This window comes from Arachis ipaensis, chromosome B3 (genome assembly GCF_059453495.1).
Source record: "Arachis ipaensis isolate K30076 ecotype BB chromosome B3, ASM5945349v1, whole genome shotgun sequence".
NCBI classification, from domain to species: domain Eukaryota; kingdom Viridiplantae; phylum Streptophyta; class Magnoliopsida; order Fabales; family Fabaceae; genus Arachis; species Arachis ipaensis.
Genome location: NC_142438.1, coordinates 25,167,207 through 25,194,444, shown reverse-complemented (window position 1 = coordinate 25,194,444; position 27,238 = coordinate 25,167,207). Strand labels below are relative to the sequence as shown.

The window sequence follows — 27,238 nt, the reverse complement described above, 5'->3', positions numbered from 1 at the left end:
TCATCCAAGAGAGAGTGTTGTGATAAAGATGATGATGTGGATGTCCATTTAATATGTGCGGCTCACATTCTCAAAATTGAATTATATTAAAAAAGTTTGAAAAAGTAAATATTTTACCTCTATAAATAGTAATACATAGTTTTACATACGTACACACAATCAATAATAATACTTCTCTATATCTCTTATATCTACACTATAATAATATTAAACTTTCTCTCTTTTCTCTATTTCTTTGTAGGTTTAAGTTGCAATATATATATTATTAGTAAATATACGAATCACTTCTATTATAATAAGATAATAGTATTAATAAATATTAATATTAGAATCTTCTATTTACACTTTTTTATTTTATATTTATTTTTTTATTTTACAATATTTTTATATATTATAATAATGTAATATTTTTTAAAAAATAAAAAAAATGCTAATAAAGACAAATATAATTTACGCGACAAATTTTTATTTATCCATTTTTTATATCATTCTGGTATGTATAAATTAGTAATCGTATTCGTATAGAAGCAATCAACTCTTTTTTTTTTTTTAATTCTCAAATTTTCGGATTTATTACTAGTTTTAATTTTTATAACTTCTAACAGTAGACTTGTAAAATAAACGTGTCTCAGGTTATGGACGTTTTCTGTCCCCTCCTAAGTGGTTTTTCAATTTCACAAATTAAAGAGCCTCTCTCTCTCTCTCTCTCTCTCTCATTTGAAAATAGCAATGGCGACGATTGCAATTATCGGAGCTGGTATCTTCGTGAGGACTCAGTACCTTCCTAGACTGTCAGAGATCTCGGATCTCTTCCATCTGAAAGCCATTTGGAGCCGCACGCAGGAATCCGCAAGAGCTGCCGTTGAAATAGCCGATAAGAACTTCTCCGGCGTTCAATGTAAGTGGGGAGATGAAGGCCTTGATGATATTATCCGTGATTCATCCATCACCGCTGTTGCTGTTGTTTTGGCTGGACAAAATCAGGTTGATATTTCACTCAAGATGCTCAAGGCTGGTAAACATGTTCTTCAAGGTAATTCGACTCTACTTGTAAGTTGTAATAACCTCTACTTTATTCTTTTGAACTAATCAACTTATTTTATGTGATGCCCAATTTGGTGGATATGAAGAGAAACCAGCAGCAGCTAGTAAGTAGCATTTTCCTCTACTTTTTGTATAACATCCATCACTTAACTTCCATAGCATGTAATGATGGCATTTTGGGAAATGCAGGTGTAAAAGATTTGGAAACTGCATTGCATAACTACAAATCAATTTCTGCTGATGCTCCTCGACAAGTAATTTGGTCTGTGGCTGAAAATTATCGATTTGAGCCTGCCTTAGTGGAGGTATTTGCTTCTTGATTCTTCAATGCTTCTCATCTTAAATTCTGAATCTAGCTTTCCAGTTACGTGAATTTTTTGGCAGTGCAAGAAACTAGTTGCTGAAATTGGGACAATGATGAGTGTTCAAGTTATTATTGAAGGATCGATGAACAGTTCAAACCCCTACTTTTCAAGCTCTTGGAGGCGCGGTTTCACTGTATGTGCTTTGTGATTAAGTTGCTTAAATTCGGGATTTCGTCGTTTGTCACATAACTCTGATGCCTTGAATCACTTCAATAAGCTCTGTTACTTGGCAAGAAATAAAGGAACTGAAGATTATATGATATCTTGAAATTAAACCAGTATAGTAGCGATATGGTTGAGATTCTGTTCTCACATATGAAATGCAAATGGATAGTGTAAACTTTGGTGATTTGAAATAACTTCATGCTATCAACACAACAGTTTGCTCCTCTTTTATCCTACTAAACTTCCATATATGCAGTCATCTTTTTATTCTTTCTGACAGGGAGGTTTCATTCTTGATATGGGTGTGCATTTCATTGCTGGGTTAAGAATGGTAATCTTCGAGATTTATATTTCACAGATTTCATGTCCTCTTTTTCATGAGCTCCTTATTAGTTAGTTACTAATCTAGTCAACTAGATCTTTTTTTGCATCTAATTTTCAAATTATGAACCAGTCTTTACCAGTACTCTGTTTTTTAACATTCAATGCTTCTATACAAAAGCACCTGAGTATTGAAAAGAAGTACCTTGTTTAATTGAAATTTTATGTGAAAATTATAGATTGAATTGCTTCTATTTTCACACTTCCACTATTTATTTCAGAAAGATGGCTTTTGATTCTAAAAGTTGATGAAATGTGCTTTCTAACTAGAAAAATATAGAAGAACAATTGTTGTATACCTCACACAGATTTACTTCTCTAACAGGAATCCTGAAAAGGTCAAGCTGTTAGACTTGATTTATATATTATCACTTTCTGGGGAAATAAAACTTGTATTCTGTGTCTTTTATTGGCTATTTTGACAGGTTGTTGGGTGTGAAGTGGTTTCAGTTTCGGCTATGACATCTCATGTGGATTCGTCTTTACCTCCCCCAGATAATATATCATCTGTCTTGTAAGCCTCTTTTATGAATTTAACTTTTCAAAACTTGACTGGATATCTAATATTAATTTTGGGTACTAGAATGTATTTAGTATATTAATTAATATAGTATCTATGTATATCCTGAATTGATTTTATGTTTATTTAGTTTGATATTATATTGATTTCAACGTTATGATTAGATTGTATCCTTAGTCTTTAAATAGGCACTCTTCATTGTACATTCACACATGAACAACATCTGAATATCAAGTTTACTATTCAGTAATTATCATAAAATTCTAACATTGGGAATGTTTTTTCTTTAGCCATTTGGAGAATGGTTGTTCAGGAGTATTTGTAATGGTTGTCTCCTCGAGAACACCCAAGGCATGTGGTAAATGATAATTCATGTTATATTAATATGCTCAAGTGCAATGAACGCGAGTTAGTAGTATGCATATCTTCATTAGTCATGGTTTTAATCTTGTAAGTCTGACTCGTGGTGTTTAACACATTAAAGATCTTGTGGCGAGTTGTTGGCATGAACGGGACATTGCAAATTGAGCGTGGATTTCAAGGACAACATGGCTACCTGGTACATACTATAACAACCTAGTCACAGGTTTTGATGTATAATGAATTTCTTATTTAGTATTGTAACATAAACTTTAAAACACTGACAATATTAACCATGAATTAACTAAAATAATTTTGTACCCATGAAAAATGGTTTTTATGTGATAAAAGTATCCAAACGTTAATTTTATTCATGTGTAGATTTGTCACTATTCCGAACTTTCATGATAGAAATGGCAGTTTTTTGTCTTTCATGTATACAAAATTAGTTTTTCTTTATTTATGGGTAGGTTTATCAACATTCTGAATTTTTATGGATGAAATGATAGTTTACTCCTAATTTTAATCAAAGCACTCAGGTATCTTAATTAATTTTGATGCTATTATAGGTTTCATTATATGGTGTTGATGGACAAAGTAAAAGCTCCTTTTTCCCATTCAGTGGAGTAACTGAAGAATTAAAAGCTTTTATTAGTGATGTATCTGAAAGCACTCTTAAGGTAATTGATTGAGCTTCTTAGAGATGTTTCCACCTTCTCGATTACAAATTCCTCCTCTCATTTATCTATATTCATCATATTTCCTTCTATTCGACAATTATGTCCCGATATATTCGGACAACTTAACATCCATATTTGAACAAGAAATGGGATTCAATCCATGCAGGGAGCTGTGTCCACTGATCTAATTTACTTGTCATTTGCAGAAGGGGAGTGAGTTAGTGGCTGAGCCCCGCCTCTCTTACATTGAAGGTGCAAGAGATGTTGCTGTTTTAGAGGCAATGCTTGAATCCGGAGCAAGGAAGGGTGAACTAGTTCATGTTAAAAGGTTTTGAAGTTAAGAAACCCATGGAAATAGCTTCGTTGCCTACATAATTCAATATCAGTGAATTATTTTATATTGATCATGAACATAGTGCTTGTAAAAGCAGTTGATGTGTATGAATAATTCCTGTGTGTAAAGAACAATTAGATTGGATGACTTTGTATTCATTTATTGAAATAATTGCTGATGAAGAAACTATTATTTCCGGATTCCGATCACAGCAGATATATATGATCATGCATCTTTAACTTTTAATATCTTCAGTCTAAGTATTTCTTATTCTGGTATTTGATTTCAGTTATTTTATTTAAGGAAAAAGAAGAGCAGCTGTAGAACCAATAAATTAATAAAGCGAATTGTTTATTATCACTTGAGAAGCCACGGCTTGATGCTATGCTTTTAGTTTAGTACGTGTTGCCCCTCGCCTGCCATTGCCAAGTGACAACCGCAGAATAATTAAATAATATATTCACATTCCACTTGTAACTTTTTTTTATCGGGATGGAAAGAATATTGTAAAAGAGTATTAGCCGATCAAAAGTTAGCTGATGAATTAGTTTCATCCAACAACTTGTAAGTTTGTCTCTTGTTAATGGTTAATGAATCAAGAATAGAATTTTATATACTAGAATCTTTTCATATAGAATTTTTTATTTAAATTAATAAAATATAATATTTACAAAAATGTATAAATTATAGAAGTTTATCGATATATAATGTGTTACATTCCAGGTACTGAAACTCAAAGTACAAAAAACAAGTATCCCAAATATATAGTTACCAAATATGATACAAATACACAAATTGGGTGGACAGTACCCGGAATATACTGATAATGAAATTGAAAATTCAGTATCCGAAATATGTACATCACATGGTATATAAAGGGGGCAACCGAGATCAAGAATCAATTTGATAACTTTTTAAAATTTTGGAAATTTTGGTTACACTTTTAGTTTAGTACTGAAAGCATATATGTTTCGCAAGGTGGCATGTAGTAGAGGCATTAGATTTTAAAGTTGTTTTGTCTTTCTTTTATGTTAAGTAATTAATTAGTTGGTTTATATTGATTTATTTAATTTTAGTTAATATGTTAGGATATTTTAACTTAATTAGTTAAATAATGTGTTAGAATAATAACACATTAGATTAACATGATTTAAATAATCATTTGGCATGTTAGCATAATTTAATCTAAGTAGTTAGAAAATGTGTCGTTGGATTTAATTAACTAGAAAACCATTAGTTAGTATACAACATTAGAAGATGAATAATTAATTTGTTAAATTTAGATGAAGTTCTTTTTATACCGAATACTTAATTATATTATATTAGGATATTGCTAATTAATATTAATATTGTTATATGGTTTTATTCTGAAATAAAATTTTTTAATTAAATTATTAAATTATTTAAAAGACCATTAGTTAGTATAAAATATTAGAAGATGATTAATTAATTTTTTAAATTTACATGTGATGGTTTTCAGTGGCTAAGAGAAGGGGAGGTTGAATCTTAGCCCCTTTTCTCTTGACAACACTTGTTGGTCTTTGAAACAACTTCTGGAGACTTTTTGTCTTTTTGTCTCGTAACCAGCCACGAGACTTTTTTTTTTGTCTCGTACCCAGCCACGAGACTTTTCTTTTTGTCTCGTCGAACAGCACGAGATATTTTTCAGTTTTATCTCTTGTGTAGCAGAAACAGAAATGGAGTAGAAGATAGAGAAAATTACACCCAGATATATCATGGTTCAGCTGCTAAGTGCAGTGCAGCCTACATCCAGTCTCCATCACAAAGACGATAGAATTTCACTATAATCATTCTTGATTACAAACACCAAATCTCCCTAGGAACTACCCTTCCTATCCGGGACAAGTCCAGAATCTAAACCCCAATCCTGAACTTGACTTGGTCACAGCCAAGCTTTCAACTGCTAAGTGCTAACCCAACTTGCAAGGGAATTCCCACAGAATCATGAAACACAACACAGATGTACAAAGGACCTCTAAGAACATCTATGGCTTTTTCTTTTAATTTTGCACTCTCTGTCTTTTTCCGCTCTATGGCTTTTTCGTTACAAACCTCACTGTTTGCCTTTTTTCATGAGACTCAAGACAGACAAAATTAAACAGAAAATTACAAAACAGAAAATATTGAAGGAGAAGAAATTCTGTTAGCTCAGGTAGCTCTGAGAATCCTGTGCTTTGCACTCTCACTCTTTTCTCCTTAAATCAAACCCTGACTGTTCACCCTTTACTTATAGGGAGAAGCCTCCAAGGTTGAACCCAAAACAAACCAAGCTAATCTTCTTCTTCTTCAAAAATAGAACCGGTTCGGCCAGAAAGAGAGAAGAGATAATCCATGCAAAACCCAACATGCAATTACCTCTAGTCCTTCCTTGGTCACCAACAATAATCAATCCGGGCCTTTCATCTTGTCTTGCACTCCAAGATGAACTCCTAGCTCTTGATGCTTCATGATGATGATAGCTTCATCTACTCCAATCTCTGTCTCCTCCATCACATAGCCATTGTAGCTACCTCCTGTGGTGGTTGAGCAGAATCAGAGATAAGCCATCCTTCCATGGATCTTCTTCTCTGACCGAGATCTTCTCTTCCATTTTTGGGTATGGAGAAGCCAAGATATCTTCACCAAATCTTACCACAAGTGATAAGAATCTTAGCTACAGCATACTTTTAGTTTTCTTTTTCTTACCATCATTGTGATGGTCTTATAGCGTGCATCTTCTTCTCTTCAGTGGCTAGCTTTATCTTCTATGGTTTGCTGTGTAATGACCGAATAGAGAAGAAAGAAATGAGAGAAAGAAAAAGAAAAAGCACTTAAGTGATCTTGACAAATTAATTAAAAATGATTTGCTTTTACTTCCCTTTGCTTTAGGTACGTGCCTCATTAAAGCAAACCATCAAATCAATAACAATTTCTCTCTCATTGTTCCAAGGTCTGCATTAACTATCCTTAATAAAATTTTGAATTCCATTACTTGAAGGAAAGAATGAGATCCGTTGGGAGCAATGAAACTTTGTTTTCTTTGCTTAATAATTTCGGATCAAGCTTTGGTCATTTTAGCAAAGATTTCAATTGGGCTTGTAGCAATAATAATTCAAACTGGCCCAGCAAATAAAATACTTCAGCCATCATTCAAAAAATGATATGGTACAAGGTTAAAATTTTTTGATTTCATTAGGCTTAGGTTCTTTTCTTTTCTTTTCGGTCTAACACTAAAATCTGCACACACAAAAATTATTAATTAAACAAGTATGATTTAAAATTAAATTAATAATTTTTGTAATTAATTATTTTGATAATGTTTGTTCATCATCAAATTAAATTAGAGTTTTTCAAACTCATCAATCTCTCCCTTAATGACAAACATTATTAAAAATTGAAATGGAAAGAAATTAAAGATTATAATATAGAATACTCCCTTTGCAGATTAGTATTTCTTTCCTTTCCAAATGTTACAAGGCTCCCCCTTAATGTATGCTATTTTACCAAGGGAAGCTTTATTCCTGTAACTTTAAAATTAAGCTTGAGGTTACTATGTTATTCAACATATTAATTTGAAATTGTTGAATTCTTGATTTATGAGCAGAATTAGATTGATAAACAAAACTCATTTATTATCATAGAAATGATTTTTCTGCTCAAACACATACCATTTGGTACAAACAAAAATTGATGTTTCCTGAAGCTGCTTTTCAAGCTATTTTGAAAATATTTTTCAATTAACAAATCAGAGCAAATTAATCATAGCAAGAAAAATATTTTAAAATATAGCAACTATCAGATTGTTTATGTCACAACTTAAAGGAATTACCAAAAATAAATCCAAAACAGCAAACATTTTATCAAGGTAAGTCAAATGCATCACAAACCCAGCACACAAACATTTTACCAAGATAAATTAAATAAATTACAAACATCAAGCAGCAAAACAAATGCATTTTCAACATCAAACATATCATCACAGCAAGATTTTGAAACTTTAAACAAACATATCATCATAACAAGATATTGAAACTTGAAATAGGAAGATCATGAATCCTCAAAAGGATTTCATCCCCTGTTTTGTTAATTTCAATTTTCCAGCATTTTCTCCCCCCTTTTGGCATCAAGGGGCACCTACAAAAGATGACATAGAGAACAAAATATCCAAAATATACCCAAAGTGTCAAGAGTGTTTCACAGTGACATATGTCTATAGTACCAAAATAAACTACTACAGTTCCAGATTGAGCCGTCATAAGCCAAATATCAATAAACAGAAAAGAAACAAGGATTAATCATCAGATAAGTGGAACTCAGATTCCTCAGCCTCCTCTTCACTAGCAGCGCCCAACTCCTCCTCAAAGCTCTGTAACATCAAACTTACTCTATCCTTGCACCTGATCCATGCCTTCTCTTGTTCAAAAGCTTGCTTGTGGGCTGCCTTAGAGGATTGTACCATTAGTTCTGACATGTTGGTGAACTCAGTGAGGATTTTTTTGATTGATTCTGTGATTTTGGAAAACTCAGGCCGACTTTCAAAGTCAGTATCAGAGGCTGTTGATTTCTTCCCTTTGGTTCCCTTCGTAGCTCTTCCTCCTTTGATCATAGATACCTTATTTTCTACAGCTTCATTTAGGAGATCAATTTTAAAATATTCAAAGATACTTGTTAAAAATATTCCATAAGGCAGATTTGCCTTTTTGGTGCTCTTAACTGATTCCCACATGTGTCTGATCATAAGGTAACCAAATGATATAGGAGTAAATGTAACAAGAGCAAAAAGTATGAGAGAGTCAGAAAAGGTTACTCTGTTATGGGAACCACTTTGAGGGGTCAGGATATGGGTGATGATCCTGTGAAGCAGAGAGTTGGTAGGGCCGAGTGCCTTGTGGGTAGGAATAGTGCCGTCCAAGCCAGAGAGGTTTTCACAAATATGTTGCAGGACGATTTTGTACGTGACCCCAACTTGGGAGTCCCACTTCTCAGTCATATAAGCTCTTGGCCCTTCCTCTTTATAGCCGAGAGCAGTCCCAATAGTCTCAGAGTTCAATGTTATGAAAACCTTCTTGACATAGGAGTGGATGGTGCCATCTATTAATCGCATGTTGGCATAGAACTCACATACTAAACCGGGGTAGACCGGTTTCTGGATGTGGAGCAGTGGTGTCCAATGAAGAAGTTCAAACAGAGAAGAAACATTGATTCTCTTGTTGGTGAGTGAGTCGAGATTGACGAGATAGGTGGCACAAAGGTGGCGTTTTTCCAATACCTCTTTGTGGAATTCATAGGAGGCGCAAGAATTGAACCTTGCCAGATCAAAATGGGAATGTGATCGGTTGAACTTGTTTTTGAAATCCAATGACTCCAAGTTTGCTGGCTCCTTGGTGTCATGCAAGGCGAACCCCTTTGTCTTCTGGGTACTCCGTCCGGGTGTGGTCCTCTTTGGTGGTGATTGCGGTGGTGATGGAATGGGTGAAGTGTGTGATTTTTCTTCTTCCGCCACGGGAACCTTCTCCTTCTTCTTCCTTGAAGATGTCTTCGTGGCGATGACTTTCCTCCTCATGGTGTCTGTGTGTTTGGATGGTGGTGAGGGAGAATACGACGAGGTAGAATGGATATGTATGTGGGTGTAAGTTTGAAGTGTGGAAGGTTTTTGAGAGAAGAGGATTCTTTCACTTTTTCTAGGGGCGGTTTTCTTTTTTATGATAAAGAAAATGGAGAAGTGGAATAGGAAGAGTTGAAGAGAACTGAATTGAGTGAGGGAGGAGGGAGGTTAAGAGCGCATTAAATGTAGAGTGGAGAGAGAATTAGAGGGAGTTTAATGACCATTAGTGAGCGGTTATTACCCAAGGGAGTTTTCCTTTTATTTGAAATAAACTGAAAAGTGGTTTCCTAGAATCAAGGGACTAGATAAAGAGAAAGAGTTGATTTGATAACATCCTTTTTCAACAAGATTTGATGAGACAACAAAAGGAGATTGTGATTTACACAAAGAGAAACTAACAAAACCGTCAGAGTGGAGTCAAAGAAATTTTGGTGGGGCCCATAAGAATTAATTTCTGCGCAGTCTCCCCCTTGATTATAGCCCTTCCAACACACCCTGATTTTTATCTCCTGCTTTTCTACGAGACAAAACTGAGCAGAATCAAAAATTTCACAAGTTATCAATAGAACTTAAATCAATCATTCCCAAACTTTTTTCTCAAAGTGCAGAATCTGTCTTCACAGAGGGGTTTTGTAAAAATGTCAACAAGTTGGTCTTCAGATTTTACAAATTGAATATCAATAGTACCCTTTTGCACATGTTCTCTAATGAAATGATATTTAATTTCAATGTGCTTGGTTCTTGAGTGCAAAACATGATTTTTTGAGATGTTTATAGCACTCATATTATCACAAAATAAGGGTATACTATTGATCTTTAATTTGTAATCTTCCAACTGCATTTTTAACCAAATTAATTGCGAACAACATGCAGATACAGAAATATATTCAGCTTCATCTGTGGATAGAACCACTGTGGCTTGCTTTTTGCTTGACCACATGTTAAGTGAGCTTACAAGGAAGCAACACATGCCAGAGGTGCTCCTTCTATCCACTCTATCTCCCGCATAATCTGTATCACAAAACCCTACTGCAGAAAAGTCATCAGATTTAGGATACCTGATGAGTGGATAATTTATACGCTTTTTGGCATTGTTTTTACATAGTTTTCAGTATAATTTAGTTAGTTTTTAGTATATTTTTATTATTTTTTAATTAAAAATCACATTTCTGGACTTTACTATGAGTTTGTGTGTTTTTCTGTGATTTCAGGTATTTTCTGGCTGAAATTGAGGGACTTGAGCAAAAATCAGATTCAGAGGCTGAAGAAGGACTGCAGATGCTGTTGGATTCTGACCTCCCTTCGCTCAAAGTGAATTTTCTGGAGCTACAGAACTTCAAATGGTGCGCTCTCAATTGCATTGGAAAGTAAACATCCAGCGCTTTCCAGAAATGTATAATAGTCCATACTTTGCCCAAGTTTAGACGACGCAAACTGGCGTTCAACGCCAGTTCCATGTTGCATTCTAGAGTTAAACGCCAGAAACAGGTTGCAAAGTGGAGTTAAACGCCAGAAACAGGTTACAAACTGGCGTTCAACTCCAAGAGAAGCCTCTACACGTGTAAAGCTCAATGCTCAGCCCAAGCACACACCAAGTGGGCCCCGGAAGTGGATTTCTGCATCATTTACTTATTTCTGTAACCCTAGTAACTAGTTTAGTATAAATAGGACTTTTTACTATTGTATTTACATCTTTAGTTTCATCTTTAGATCAAGTTTGGGGGCTGGCCATTCGGCCATGCCTGAACCTTCATCACTTATGTATTTTCAACGGTAGAGTTTCTACACACCATGGATTAAGGTGTGGAGCTCTGCTGTTCCTCATGAATTAATACAAAGTACTATTGTTTTTCTATTCAATTCAAGCTTATTCCGATTCTAAGATATTCATTCGCACCTCAATATGAATGTGATGATCATGACAGTCATCATCATTCCCAACCTATGAACGCGTGCCTGACAACCACTTCCGTTCTACCTTAGATTGAATGAGTATCTCTGGGATTCCTTAATCAGAATCTTCGTGGTATAAGTTAGAATCCATGGACGGCCATTCTTGAGATTCGGAAAGTCTAAACCTTGTCTGTGGTATTCCGAGTAGGATCTGGGAAGGGATGGCTGCGACGAGCTTCAAACTCGCGAGTGCTGGGCGTAGTGACAGACGCAAAAGGATCAATGGATCCTATTCCAATAAGATCGAGAACCGACAAATGATTAGCCATGCAGTGACAGCGCATTGGACCATTTTCACTGAGAGGACAGGATGTAGCCATTGACAACGGTGATGCCTAACAAACAGCTTGCCATAGAAAGGAGTATGAATGATTGGATGAAGACAACAGGAAAGCAGAGATTCAGGAGGAACGAACGCATCTCTATACGCTTATCTGAAATTCTCACCAATGAATTACATAAGTATCACTATCTTTATTTTATATTTTATTTATCTTTTAATTATCAAATATCCATAACCATATGAATCTGCCTGACTGAGATTTGCAAGATGACCATAGCTTGCTTCAAGCCGACAATCTCCGTGGGATCGACCCTTACTCACGTAAGGTTTATTACTTGGACGACCCAGTGTACTTGCTGGTTAGTTGTGCGAAGTTGTGACAAAGAACTAAGATTATAAACATGCGTATTAAGTTTTAGCGCCGTTACCAAGGAATGAACCGTCACGATTTCCGCGCACCAAATTTTTGGCGCCGTTGCCGGGGATTGTTCGAGTTTGGACAACTGACGGTTCATCTTGTTGCTCAGATTAGGTAATTTTATTTTAATTTTAAGCTTTTTGTTTTTATTATTCTTATTTTCAAAAAAAATAAAAAATAAAAAATAAATATTTTCAAAAATATATTTTTATTCAGAATTTTTAAGAATGAATTCTAGTGTTTCATGATGATCTGTTGAATCCTGGCTGGCTGTAAGCCATGTCTAATCTTTTGGACCGGGGTTTCAACTTATCATCACAAGAGCTTGTTGATCTTCACCCATTTGGCAGTTGCACACATAGTTGTTGTATACATGGGAGGTATCAATATCTGCTGAAGCTTGGCTGGCCATTGGCCATGTCTAGTGTTTTGGACCGGAGCTTTCACTGAAAGCTTGGCTGGCTAGTAAGCCATGTCTAATTCCTGGACTGGAGCTTTAGACTAACATTGCAAGATTCCTGGAATTCTCATTAAAAGTTTTGAAATCCTTATTTTCTTTTTCAAAATAATTTTCGAAAAATACAAAAAAAAAATTTAATAAAATCATAAAAAAACCAAAAATATTTTGTGTTTCTTATTTGAGTCTTGAGTCAAATTTTAAGTTTGGTATCAATTGTATGTTTTTAAAATTTGTGCATTTTTCGAAAACTCATGCATGTGTTCTTCATGATCTTCAAGTTGTTCTTGACAAGTCTTCTTGTTTGATCTTCATATTTTCTTGTTTTGTGTCTTTTGTTGTTTTTCATATGCATTTTTGCATTCATAGTGTCTAAACATGAAAAATCTCTAAGTTTGGTGTCTTGCATGTTTTTTCTTTTCTTAAAAATTTTCAAAAATAAGTTCTTGGTGTTCATCTTGACATTCAAAGTGTTCTTGCATGCATCTTTTGTTTTGATTCATAATTTTTATGTTATGTGTCATTTTTGTGTTTTTCTCTTTCATCATTAAAAATTCAAAAATAAAAAAAATATCTTTCCCTTTTTCACTCATAAATTTTCGAAAATTTGAGTTGACTTTTTCAAAACTTTTTAAAATTTAGTTGTTTCTTATGAGTCAAATCAAATTTTCAATTTAAAATTTCAAATCTTTTTCAAAAATCAAATCTATTTCATTTTTCTTTTATGATTTTCGAAAATTTCAAATTGATTTTCAAAATCTTTTTCTTTCATATTTTCAAAAATTAATGCTAACAATTAATGTGATTGATTAAAAAATTTTAAGTTTGTTACTTGCCTAGTAAGAAAGATTCAATCTTTAAACTCTAGAATCATATCTTTTTAGTTTCTTGTTAGTCAGATAATCAACTTTGATTTCAAAATCAAATCTTTTTAAATTTCTTTTTCAAATCTTTTTCAAAATAAGTTTCAATCACATCTTTTTAAAATCAATTTCAAAATCTTTTCTAACTTCTTTTCTAACTTCCTATCTTTTAAAAATTTAATTTTCAAATCTTTTTCAAACCAATCCTATCTTTTTGTTTCAATCATATCTTTTTCAAAACTACCTAACTAACTCTCTATCTCTAATTTTCGAAAATCACCTTCCTCTATTTCAAATTCCTTTTTAATTAATTAATTGTTTTTAATTTAATTTAATTTAATTTTTCTTTTTTTAATTTTCGAATTCTAACCTTAATTTTAAATTAAAAACAAAAATATTTTTATTTTAATTTATTTAATCTCTTTCTAATTATTTTATTTATCTACTAACACTTCTCTTCTTCTTAAAAATTCGAACCCTCTCCCTCTTTCTGTGTTCGAATTTCTTTTCTTCTTACACTCACATAAAGGAATCTCTATACTGTGACATAGAGGATTCCTCTTCTTTGCTGTTTTCTTCTTTTTCATATGAGCAGGAACAAGGATAAGAACATTCTTGTTGAAGCTGATCCTGAACCTGAAAGGACTCTGAAGAGGAAGCTAAAGCACAACTCTTTGGAGAAAATCTGATAGAACTTTTTGAAAAAGAAGGAGACATGGCCGAAAATAATAATAATGCAAGAAAGATGCTTGGTGACTTTACTGCACCAAATTCTAATTTACATGGAAGAAGCATCTCAACCCCTGCCATTGGAGCAAACAATTTTGAGCTGAAACCTCAATTAGTTTCTCTGATGCAACAGAATTGCAAGTTTTATGGACTTCCATCCGAAGATCCCTTTCAGTTCTTAACTGAATTCTTGCAGATCTGTGATACTGTTAAGACCAATGGGGTTGATCCCGAGGTCTACAGGCTTATGCTTTTTCCATTTGCTGTAAGAGACATAGCTAGAATATGGTTGGACTCTCAACCTAAAGACATTCTGAACTCTTAGGATAAGCTGGTCATGGCTTTCTTAGCCAAGTTCTTTCCTCCTCAAAAGCTTAGCAAGCTTAGAGTGGATGTTCAAACCTTCAAACAAAAAGAAGGTGAATCCCTCTATGAAGCTTGGGAGAGATACAAGGAACTGACCAAAAAGTGTCCTTCTGACATGCTTTCAGAATGGACCATCCTGGATATATTCTATGATGGTCTGTCTGAATTATCAAAGATGTCATTGGACCATTCTGCAGGTGGATCTATTCACCTAAAGAAAACGCCTGTAGAAGCTCAGAAACTCATTGACATGGTTGCAAATAACCAGTTCATGTACACTTCTGAAAGGAATCGTGTGAGTAATGGGACGCCTCAGAGGAAGGTAGTTCTTGAAATTGATACTCTGAATGCCATATTGGCTCAGAATAAAATATTGACTCAGCAAGTCAATATGATCTCTCAGAGTCTGAATGGATTGAAGGAATCATCCAACAGTACTAAAGAGGCATCTTCTAAAGAAAAAGCTTATGATCCTGAGAACCCTGCCATAGCAAAGGTGAATTACATGGGTGAACCCTATGGAAACACCTATAATCCCTCATGGAGAAATCATCCAAATTTCTCATGGAAGGATCAACAAAAGCCTTAACAAGGCTTTAATAATGGTGGAAGAAACAGGTTTAGCAATAGCAAGCCTTTTCCATCATCCACTCAGCAACAGACAGAGAATTCTGAGCAGAATCCATCTAGCTTAGCAAATATAGTCTCTGATCTATCTAAGGCCACTGTAAGTTTCATGAATGAAATAAGGTCCTCCATTAGAAATTTGGAGACACAAGTGGACCAGCTGAGTAAAAGGGTCACTGAAATTCCTCCTAGTACTCTCCCAAGCAATACAGAAGAAAATCCAAAGAGAGAGTGCAAGACCATAGATTTGACCATCATGGCCGAACCTACAAGGGAGGAGGAGGACACGAATCCTAGTGAGGAAGACCTCTTGGGACGTCCAGTAACCAATAAGGAGTTCCCCTTTGAGGAACCAAAGGAATCTGAGGCTCATCTAGAGACCATAGAGATTCCATTGAACCTCCTTCTGCCCTTCATGAGCTCTGATGAGTATTCTTCCTCTGAAGAGGATGAAGAAATTACTGAAGAGCAAGTTGCTAAGTACCTTGGTGCAATCATGAAGATGAATGCCAAATTATTTGGTAATGAGACTTGGGAAGATGAACTTCCCTTGCTCACCAATGAACTAAATGCATTGGATAGGCAGAAATTGCCTCAAAAGAAACAGGATCCTGGAAAATTCTTAATACCCTGTACCATAGGCACCATGACCTTTGAGAAGGCTCTGTGTGACCTAGGGTCAGGAATAAACTTAATGCCACTCTCTGTAATGGAGAAACTTGGAATCTTTGAGGTACAAGCTGCCAGAATCTCATTAGAGATGGCAAACAACTCAAGAAAACAGGCTTATGGACAAGTAGAGGACGTGTTAGTAAAGGTTGAAGGCCTTTACATCCCTGCTGATTTCATAATCCTTGACACCGGGAAGGATGAGGTTGAATCCATCATCCTTGGAAGACCCTTCTTAGCCACAACAAGAGCTGTGATTGATGTGGATAGAGGAGAGTTAGTCCTTCAACTGAATAAGGACAACCTTGTGTTTAAAACTCAAGGATCTCCTTCTATAACCATGGAGAGGAAGCATGAAAAGCTTCTCTCACTACAGAGTCAACCAAAGCCCCCACAGTCAAACTCTAAGTTTGGTGTTGAACCCCCACATTCAAACTCTAAGTTTGGTATTGGGAGGTCCCAACAATGCTCTGAACATCTGTGAGGCTCCATGAGAGCTCACTGTCAAGCTATTGACGTTAAAGAAGCGCTTATTGGGAGGCAACCCAATGTTATTTGATTATATCTATTTTATTTTCCTTTTGTCATTTCGTGTTTTATTAGGTTGATGATCATGTGAAGTCACAAAAACTACTGAAAAATCAAAAACAGAATGAAAAACAGCTTTAAAAATAGCACACCCTGGAGGAGGAGCAGTCTGGCGTTTAAACGCCAGAAACAAGCATCTGTCTGGCGTTTTACGCCAGAAACAAGCACCAAACTGGCGTTTAACGCCAGAAACAAGCATCTGCCTAGCGTTAAACGCCAGAAACAAGCAGCAGTCTGGCATTAAACGCCAAAATTGCACAGCAAGGGCATTTTACATGCCTAATTGGAGCAGGGATGTTAAGTCCTTGACCCCACAGGATCCCCACATCTTCTTCTCTCCTCTTCATACCTTTTCATAACTCTCTTCCCCAAATACCCTTCACCAATCACCTCCATACCTCTTCCACAACCATCATACAACCCACCTACACCCACCCACTCAAATTCAAACCATCACTCCTTCCTTTTCACACATCACACCCCTTTGGCCGAATTCACATATCTCCCTCCATCTCCTCCATTTTCTTCTTCTTCTACTACTTTCTTTCTTATTTTGCTCGAGGACGAGCAAACCTTCTAAGTTTGGTGTGGTAAAAGCATTGCTTTTTTTTTTCTATAACCATTTATGGCACCTAAGGCCAGAGAAACCTCTAGAAAGAGGAAAGGGAAGACAAAAGCTTCCATCTCTGAGTCATGGGAGATGGAGAGATTCATCTCAAGGGTCCATAGCTCAGTAGTAGAGCATTTGACTGCACATCAAGAGAGCCCACTCATGGACCTCAACAAGAGCATGAGGAAATTCCTCACCATGAAATCCCTGAGATGCCTCAAGGGATGCACTTCCCTCCACAAAACTATTGAGCAAATCAACACTTCCTTAGGAGAATTAAGTTCCAACATAGGACAACTAAGGGTGGAGCACCAAGAGCACTCCATTATCCTCCATGAGATTAGAGAAGATCAAAGAGCTATGAGGGAGGAGCAACAAAGACAAGGAAGAGACATAGAGGAGCTCAAAAGCACCATTGGTTCTTCAAGAAGAGGAAGACGCCACCCTCACTAAGGTGGACTCATTCCTTAATCTCCTTGTCTATTTATTTTATTGTTTTTCAATTTTTGAGCTTTATGTTATATTTATGTTTGTGTCTTTACTATATGATCACTAGTGTCTAAGTGTCTATGCCTTAAAGTTATGAATGTCTTATGAATCCATCACCTTTCTTAAATGAAAAATGTTCTAAAAACAAAAGAACAAGAAGTACATGGTTTCGAATTCATCCTTGAAACTGGTTTAATTATTTTGATGTGGTGACAATACTTTTTATTTTCTGAATGAATGCTTGAATAGTGCATATGTCTTTTGAATTTGTTGTTTATGAATGTTAAATATGTTGGCTCTTGAAGAATAAAGAAAAGGAGACATGTTATTTGATAATCTGAAAAATCATAAAATTGATTCTTGAAGCAAGAAAAAGCAGTGAATACAAAAGCTTGCAAAAAAAAAGAGAAAAGAAAAAAATGGCAAAAAAAAAGAGAAAGAAAAAGAAAAAGCAAGCAGAAAAAGCCAAAAGCTCTTTAAACCAAAAGGCAAGAGCAAAAATCCAGTAACCCTTTAAACCAAAAGGCAAGGGTAAATAAAAAGGATCCAAGGCTTTGAGCATCAGTGGATAGGAGGGCCTAAAGGAATAAAATCCTGGCCTAAGCGGCTAAACCAAGCTGTCTCTAACCATGTGCTTGTGGCGTGAAGGTGTCAAGCCAAAAGCTTGAGACTGAGTGGTAAAAGTCGAGGTCCAAAGCAAAAATAAGAGTGTGCTTAAGAACCCTAGACACCTCTAATTGGAGACTCTAGCAAAGCTGAGTCACAATCTGAAAAGGTTCACCCAGTTAAGTGTCTGTGGCATTTATGTATCCGGTGGTAATACTGGAAAACAAAGTGCTTAGGGCCACGGCCAAGACTCATAAAGTAGCTGTGTTCAAGACTCAACATACTGAACTAGGAGAATCAATAACACTATCTGAATTCTGAGTTCCTATAGATGCCAATTATTCTGAACTTCAATGGATAAAGTGAGATGCCAAAACTATTCAAGAGGCAAAAAGCTACAAGTCCCGCTCATCTGAGTGGAGCTAAGTTTCATTGATATTTTGGAATTTATAGTATATTCTCTTCTTTTTATCCTATTTAATTTTCAGTTGCTTGGGGACAAGCAACAATTTAAGTTTGGTGTTGTGATGAGCGGATAATTTATACGCTTTTTGGCATTGTTTTTACATAGTTTTCAGTATAATTTAGTTAGCTTTTAGTATATTTTTATTAGTTTTTAATTAAAAATCACATTTCTGGACTTTACTATGAGTTTGTGTATTTTTCTGTGATTTCAGGTATTTTCTGGCTGAAATTGAGGGACTTGAGCAAAAATCAGATTCAGAGGCTGAAGAAGGACTGCAGATGCTGTTGGATTCTGACCTCCCTTCGCTCAAAGTGAATTTTCTGGAGCTACAGAACTTCAAATGGTGCGCTCTCAATTGCATTGGAAAGTAAACATCCAGCGCTTTCCAGAAATATATAATAGTCCATACTTTGCCCAGGTTTAGACGACGCAAACTGGCATTCAACGCCAGTTCCATGTTGCATTCTGGAGTTAAACGCCAGAAATAGGTTGCAAAGTGGAGTTAAACGCCAGAAACAGGTTACAAACTGGCGTTCAACTCCAAGAGAAGCCTCTACACGTGTAAAGCTCAATGCTCAGCCCAAGCACACACCAAGTGGGCCCCGGAAGTGGATTTCTGTATCATTTACTTATTTCTGTAACCCTAGTAACTAGTTTAGTATAAATAGGACTTTTTACTATTGTATTTACATCTTTAGAACATCTTTAGTTTCATCTTTAGATCAAGTTTGGGGGCTGGCCATTTGGCCATGCCTGAACCTTCATCACTTATGTATTTTCAACGGTAGAGTTTCTACACACCATGGATTAAGGTGTGGAGCTCTGCTGTTCCTCATGAATTAATACAAAGTACTATTGTTTTTCTATTCAATTCAAGCTTATTCCGATTCTAAGATATTCATTCGCACCTCAATATGAATGTGATGATCGTGACAGTCATCATCATTCCCAACCTATGAACGCGTGCCTGACAACCACTTCCGTTCTACCTTAGATTGAATGAGTATCTCTGGGATTCCTTAATCAGAATCTTCGTGGTATAAGTTAGAATCCATGGACGGCCATTCTTCAGATCCGAAAAGTCTAAACCTTGTCTGTGGTATTCCGAGTAGGATCTGGGAAGGGATGGCTGCGACGAGCTTCAAACTCGCGAGTGCTGGGCGTAGTGACAGACGCAAAAGGATCAATGGATCCTATTCCAGTATGATCGAGAACTGACAGATGATTAGCCATGCAGTGACAGCGCATTGGACCATTTTCACTGAGAGGACAGGATGTAGCCATTGACAACGGTGATGCCTAACAAACAGCTTGCCATAGAAAGGAGTATGAATTATTGGATGAAGACAACAGGAAAGCAGAGATTCAGGAGGAACGAACGCATCTCTATACGCTTATCTGAAATTCTCACCAATGAATTACATAAGTATCACTATCTTTATTTTATATTTTATTTATCTTTTAATTATCAAATATCCATAACCATATGAATCTGCCTGACTGAGATTTGCAAGATGACCATAGCTTACTTCAAGCCGACAATCTCCGTGGGATCGACCCTTACTCATGTAAGGTTTATTACTTGGACGACCCAGTGCACTTGATGGTTAGTTGTGTGAAGTTGTGACAAAGAACTAAGATTATAAACGTGCGTATTAAATTTTAGCGCCGTTACCAAGGAATGAACCGTCACGATTTCCGCGCACCAAGTTTTTGGCGCCGTTGTCGGGGATTGTTCGAGTTTGGACAACTGACGGTTCATCTTGTTGCTCATATTAGGTAATTTTATTTTAATTTTAAGCTTTTTGTTTTTATTATTCTTATTTTTGAAAAAATAAAAAATAAAATATAAATATTTTCAAAAATATATTTTTATTCAGAATTTTTAAGAATGAATTCTAGTGTTTCATGATGATCTATTGAATCCTGGCTGGCTGTAAGCCATGTCTAATCTTTTGGACCGGGGTTTTAACTTATCATCACAAGAGCTTGTTGATCTTCACCGATTTGGCAGTTGCACACATAGTTGTTGTATACGTGGGAGGTATCAATATCTACTGAAGCTTGGCTGGCCATTGGCCATGTCTAGTGTTTTGGACCGGAGCTTTCACTGAAAGCTTGGCTGGCTAGTAAGCCATGTCTAATTCCTGGATTGGAGCTTTAGACTAACATTGCAAGATTCCTGGAATTCTCATTAAAAATTTTGAAATCCTTATTTTCTTTTTCAAAATAATTTTCAAAAAATACAAAAAAATTTAATAAAATCATAAAAAAACCAAAAATATTTTGTGTTTCTTGTTTGAGTCTTGAGTCAAATTTTAAGTTTGGTGTCAATTGCATGTTTTTAAAATTTGTGCATTTTTCGAAAACTCATGCATGTATTCTTCATGATCTTCAAGTTGTTCTTGACATGTCTTCTTGTTTGATCTTCATATTTTCTTGTTTTGTAGCTTTTGTTGTTTTTCATATACATTTTTGCATTCATAGTGTCTAAACATGAAAAATCTCTAAGTTTGGTGACTTGCATGTTTTTTCTTTTCTTAAAAATTTTCAAAAATAAGTTCTTGGTGTTCATCTTGACATTCAAAGTGTTCTTGATGTTTATCTTGACATTCATAGTGTTCTTGCATGCATCTTTTGTTTTGATTCATAATTTTTATGTTATGTGTCATTTTTGTGTTTTTCTCTTTCATCATTAAAAATTCAAAAATAAAAAAATATCTTTCCCTTTTTCACTCATAAATTTTCGAAAATTTGAGTTGACTTTTTCAAAACTTTTTAAAATTTAGTTGTTTCTTATGAGTCAAATCAAATTTTCAATTTAAAATTTCAAATCTTTTTCAAAAATCAAATCTTTTTCATTTTTCTTTTATGATTTTCGAAAATTTCAAATTGATTTTCAAAATCTTTTTCTTTCATATTTTCAAAAATTAATGCTAACAATTAATGTGATTGATTCAAAAATTTTAAGTTTGTTACTTGCCTAGTAAGAAAGATTCAATCTTTAAACTCTAGAATCATATCTTTTTAGTTTCTTGTTAGTCAAGTAATCAACTTTGATTTCAAAATCAAATCTTTTTAAATTTCTTTTTCAAATCTTTTTCAAAATAAGTTTCAATCACATCTTTTTAAAATCAATTTCAAAATCTTTTCTAACTTCTTTTCTAACTTCCTATCTTTTAAAAATTTAATTTTCAAATCTTTTTCAAACCAATCCTATATTTTTGTTTCAATCATATCTTTTTCAAAACTACCTAACTAACTCTCTATCTCTAATTTTCGAAAATCACCTTCCTCTTTTTCAAAATTCCTTTTTAATTAATTAATTGTTTTTAATTTAATTTAATTTAATTTAATTTTTCTTTTTTTAAATTTTCGAATTCTAACCTTAATTTTAAATTAAAAACAAAAATATTTTTATTTTAGTTTATTTAATTTTCGAAATTCTTCCCCCCCCCTCATCTCTTTCTAATTATTTTATTTATCTACTAACACCTCTCTTCTTAAAAATTCGAACCCTCTCCCTCTTTCTGTGTTCGAATTTTTTTTCTTCTTACACTCACATAAACGAATCTCTATACTGTGACATAGAGGATTCCTCTTCTTTGCTGTTTTCTTCTTTTTCATATGAGCAGGAACAAGGATAAGAACATTCTTGTTGAAGCTGATCCTGAACCTGAAAGGACTCTGAAGAGGAAGCTAAGGGAAGCTAAAGCACAACTCTCTGGAAAAATTCTGACAGAACTTTTTGAAAAAGAAGGAGACATGGCCGAAAATAATAATAATGCAAGGAAGATACTTGGTGACTTTACTACACCAAATTCCAATTTACATGGAAGAAGCATCTCAACCCCTGCCATTGGAGCAAACAATTTTGAGCTGAAACCTCAATTAGTTTCTCTGATGCAACAGAATTGCAAGTTTTATGGACTTCCATCCGAAGATCCCTTTCAGTTCTTAACTGAATTCTTGCAGATCTGTGATACTGTTAAGACCAATGGGGTTGATCCCGAGGTCTACAGGCTTATGCTTTTCCCATTTGCTGTAAGAGACAGAGCTAGAATATGGTTGGATTCTCAACCTAAAGACAGCCTGAACTCTTGGGATAAGCTGGTCATGGCTTTCTTAGCCAAGTTCTTTCCTCCTCAAAATCTTAGCAAGCTTAGAGTGGATGTTCAAACCTTCAAACAAAAAGAAGGTGAATCCCTCTATGAAGCTTGGGAGAGATACAAGGAACTGACCAAAAAGTGTCCTTCTGACATGCTTTCAGAATGGACTATCCTGGATATATTCTATGATGGTCTATCTAAATTATCAAAGATGTCATTGGACCATTCTGCAGGTGGATCTATTTACCTTAAGAAAACGCCTACAGAAGCTCAAAAACTCATTGACATGGTTGCAAATAACCAGTTCATGTACACTTCTGAAAGGAATTCTGTGAGTAATGGGACGCCTCAGAGAAAGGGAGTTCTTGAAATTGATACTCTGAATGCCATATTGGCTCAGAATAAAATATTGACTCAGCAAGTCAATATGATCTCTCAGAGTCTGAATGGATTGAAGGAATCATCCAACAGTACTAAAGAGGCATCTTCTGAAGAAGAAGCTTATGATCCTGAGAACCCTGCAATAGCAGAGGTGAATTACATGGGTGAACCCCATGAAAATACCTATAATCTCTCATGGAGAAATCATCCAAATTTCTCATGGAAGAATCAACAAAAGCCTCAACAAGGCTTTAATAATGGTGGAAGAAACAGGTTTAACAATAGCAAGCCTTTTTCATCATCCACTCAGCAACAGACAGAGAATTCTGAGCAGAATCCATCTAGCTTAGCAAATATAGTCTCTGATCTATCTAAGGCCACTGTAAGTTTCATGAATGAAACAAGGTCCTCCATTAGAAATTTGGATGCACAAGTGGGCCAGCTGAGTAAAAGGGTCACTGAAATTCCTCCTAGTACTCTCCCAAGCAATACAGAAGAAAATCCAAAGAGAGAGTGCAAGACCATAGATTTGACCATCATGGCCGAACCTACAAGGTAGGAGGAGGACGCGAATCCTAGTGAGGAAAACCTCCTGGGACGTCCAGTGACCAATAAGGAGTTCCCCTTTAAGGAACCAAAGGAATCTGAGGCTCATCTAGAGACCATAGAGATTCCATTGAACCTCCTTCTGCCCTTCATGAGCTCTGATGAGTATTCTTCCTCTGAAGAGGATGAAGAAATTACTGAAGAGCAAGTTGCTAAGTACCTTGGTGCAATCCTGAAGCTGAATGCCAAATTATTTGGTAATGAGACTAGGGAAGATGAACCTCCCTTGCTCACCAATGAACTAAATGTATTGGATAGGCAGAAATTACCTCAAAAGAAACAGGATCCTGGAAAATTCTTAATACCCTGTACCATAGGCACCATGACCTTTGAGAAAGCTCTGTGTGACCTGGGGTCAGGAATAAACATAATGCCACTCTCTGTAATGGAGAAACTTGGAATCTTTGAGGTACAAGCTGCCAGAATCTCATTAGAGATGGCAGACAACTCAAGAAAACAGGCTTATGGACAAGTAGAGGACGTGTTAGTAAAGGTTGAAGGCCTTTACATCCCTACTAATTTCATAATCCTAGACACTGAGAAGGATGAGGATGAATCCATCATCATTGGAAGATCCTTCCTAGCCACAGCAAGAGCTGTGATTGATGTGGATAGAGGAGAGTTAGTCCTTCAACTGAATAAAGACAACCTTGTGTTTAAAACTCAAGGATCTCCTTCTGTAACCATGGAGAGGAAGCATGAAAAGCTTCTCTCACTGCAGAGTCAACCAAAGCCCCCACAGTCAAACTCTAAGTTTGGTGTTGGGAGGCCACAACCAAACTCTAAGTTTGGTGTTGAACCCCCACATTCAAACTCTAAGTTTGGTATTGGGAGGTCCCAACAATGCTCTGAACATCTGTGAGGCTCCATGAGAGCTCACTGTCAAGCTATTGACGTTAAAGAAGCGCTTATTGGGAGGCAACCCAATGTTATTTGATTATATCTATTTTATTTTCCTTTTGTCATTTCGTGTTTTATTAGGTTGATGATCATGTGAAGTCACAAAAACTACTGAAAAATCAAAAACAGAATGAAAAACAGCTTTAAAAATAGCACACCCTGGAGGAGGAGCAGTCTGGCGTTTAAACGCCAGAAACAAGTATCTGTCTGGCGTTTTACTCCAGAAACAAGCACCAAGCTGGCGTTTAACGCCAGAAACAAGCATCTGCCTGGCGTTAAACTCCAAAAACAAGTAGCAGTCTGGCGTTAAACGCCAGAATTGCACAGCAAGGGCATTTTACACGCCTAATTGGAGCAGGGATGTTAAGTCCTTGACCCCACTTGATCTGTGGATCCCACAGGATCCCCTCAAGATCTGTGGACCCCACAGGATCCCCACATCTTCTTCTCTCCTCTTCATACCTTTTCATAACTCTCTTCCCCAAATACCCTTCACCAATCACCTCCATACCTCTTCCACAACCATCATACAACCCACCTACACCCACCCACTCAAATTCAAACCATCACTCCTTCCTTTTCACACATCACACCCCTTTGGCCGAATTCACATATCTCCCTCCATCTCCTCCATTTTCTTCTTCTTCTACTACTTTCTTTCTTCTTTTGCTCGAGGACGAGCAAACCTTCTAAGTTTGGTGTAGTAAAAGCATTGCTTTTTTGTTTTTCCATAACCATTTATGGTACCTGGTGCACGAAATTGTGATCTCAGGCGCGGCGCCAAAAACTCTGTACGCACGTCTTAATAAATCGTTTTTCATTCACAACTTCGATACAACTAACCAGCAAGTGCACTGGGTCGTCCAGGTAATAAACCTTACGTGAGTAAGGGTCGATCCCACGGAGATTGTTGGTATGAAGCAAGCTATGGTCACCTTGTAAATCTCAGTCAGGCGGATATCAAATAGTTATTGAGTTTTCGAAAATAAATAATAAATAAATAGAAAATAAAGATAGAAACACTTATGTATATCATTGGTGAGAATTTCAGATAAAGGTATAGAGATGCTTTCGTCCCTCTGAACTTCTGCTTTCCTGCTGTCTTCATCCAATCAGTCCTACTCCTTTTCATGGCTGGCTTTATGTAAGGACATCACCATTGTCAATGGCTACTTTTCATCCTCTCTGTGAAAATGGTCCGATGCGTTGTCACTGCATGGCTAATCATCTGGAGGCATCACCGTGGGCAATGGCTGCATCCTATCCTCTTGTGAAAATGGTCCAAATGCTCTGTCACAGCACGGCTAATCATCTGAGGTTCTCAATCATACTGGAATAGGATTCACCCTCCTTTTGCGTCTGTCACTACGCCCAGACCTCGCGAGTTTGAAGTTTGTCACAGTCATTCAATCCCAGAATCCTACTTGGAATACCACAGACAAGGTTTAGACTTTCTGGATTCTCATGAATGCCGCCATCAATCTAGCTTATACCACGAAGATTCTGATTAAGAGATCCAAGAGATAATCATCCAATCTAAGGTGGAACGGAAGTGGTTGTCAGGCACGCGTTCGTGGGGGAATGATGATGATTGTCACGTTCATCACATTCATGTTGAAGTGCGAATGAATATCTTAGAAGCGGAATAAGTTGAATTGAATAGAAAAACAGTAGTACTTTGCATTAATTCATGAGGAACAGCAGAGCTCCACACCTTAATCTATGGATTGTAGAAACTCTACCGTAGAAAATACATAAGTGAAAGGTCCAGGCATGGCCGAATGGCCAGCCCCCAAAACGTGATCACAGGATCAAAACTACAATCCAGGATCTTCCAAATATGTCTAATACAATAGTAAAAAGTTCTATTTATAATAAACTAGCTACTAGGGCTTACAGAAGTAAGTAATTGATGCATAAATCCACTTCCGGGGCCCACTTGGTGTGTGCTTGGGCTGAGCTTGAATGTTACACGTGCAAAGGCTCTTTCTGGAGTTGAACGCCAGGTTGTAACGTGTTTCTGGCGTTCAACTCTGGTTCGTGACGTGTTTCTGGCGTTTAACTCCAGACTGCAGCATAGAACTGGCGTTCAACGCCCTTTTGCGTCGTCTAAACTCGGCCAAAGTATGGACTATTATATATTTCTGAAAAGCACTGAATGTCTACTTTCCAACGCAATTAGAAGCGTGCCATTTTGAGTTCTGTAGCTCTAGAAAATCCACTTTGAGTGCAGGGAGGTCAGAATCCAACAGCATCAGCAGTCCTTCTTCAACCTCTGAATCTGATTTTTGCTCAAGTCCCTCAATTTCAGCCAGAAAATACCTGAAATCACAGAAAAACACACAAACTCATAGTAAAGTCCAGAAATATGAATTTAACATAAAAACTAATAAAAACATCCCTAAAAGTAACTAGATCCTACTAAAAACATACTAAAAACAATGCCAAAAAGCGTATAAATTATCCGCTCATCACAACACCAAACTTAAATTGTTGCTTGTCCCCAAGCAACTGAAAATCAAATAGGATAAAAAGAAGAGAATATACTATAAATTCCAAACTATCAATGAAACATAGCTCCAATCAGATGAGCGGGACTTGTAGCTTTTGCCTCTTGAATAGTTTTGGCATCTCACTTTATCCATTGAAGTTCAGAATGATTAG

The 27,238-nt window shown here is 36.0% G+C and overlaps 1 protein-coding gene and 2 non-coding genes across 3 annotated transcripts; 1 reads left to right on the top strand and 2 right to left on the bottom strand.

Moving 5' to 3' along the window:
• Window positions 1-626: 626 nt before the first annotated feature.
• Window positions 627-4,094, top strand: LOC107630021 (NAD(P)-binding Rossmann-fold superfamily protein). Its single transcript, XM_016333015.3, has 10 exons — window positions 627-1,033; window positions 1,131-1,148; window positions 1,234-1,349; window positions 1,429-1,542; window positions 1,855-1,905; window positions 2,381-2,469; window positions 2,766-2,826; window positions 2,960-3,034; window positions 3,405-3,515; window positions 3,722-4,094. The coding sequence occupies exons 1-10, from the start codon at window positions 730-732 to the stop codon at window positions 3,848-3,850; spliced, it is 1,068 nt and encodes a 355-aa protein (XP_016188501.1). The 5' UTR covers window positions 627-729; the 3' UTR covers window positions 3,851-4,094.
• A 10,442-nt stretch (window positions 4,095-14,536) lies between these two features.
• LOC148570090 (small nucleolar RNA R71) lies at window positions 14,537-14,644 on the bottom strand. Its single transcript, XR_015909050.1, has one exon. It is a non-coding gene; the product is annotated as a small nucleolar RNA R71 (small nucleolar RNA).
• Window positions 14,645-22,736: 8,092 nt separating this feature from the next.
• On the bottom strand, window positions 22,737-22,844 carry LOC148570089 (small nucleolar RNA R71). Its single transcript, XR_015909049.1, has one exon. It is a non-coding gene; the product is annotated as a small nucleolar RNA R71 (small nucleolar RNA).
• Between the last annotated feature and the right edge of the window lie 4,394 nt (window positions 22,845-27,238).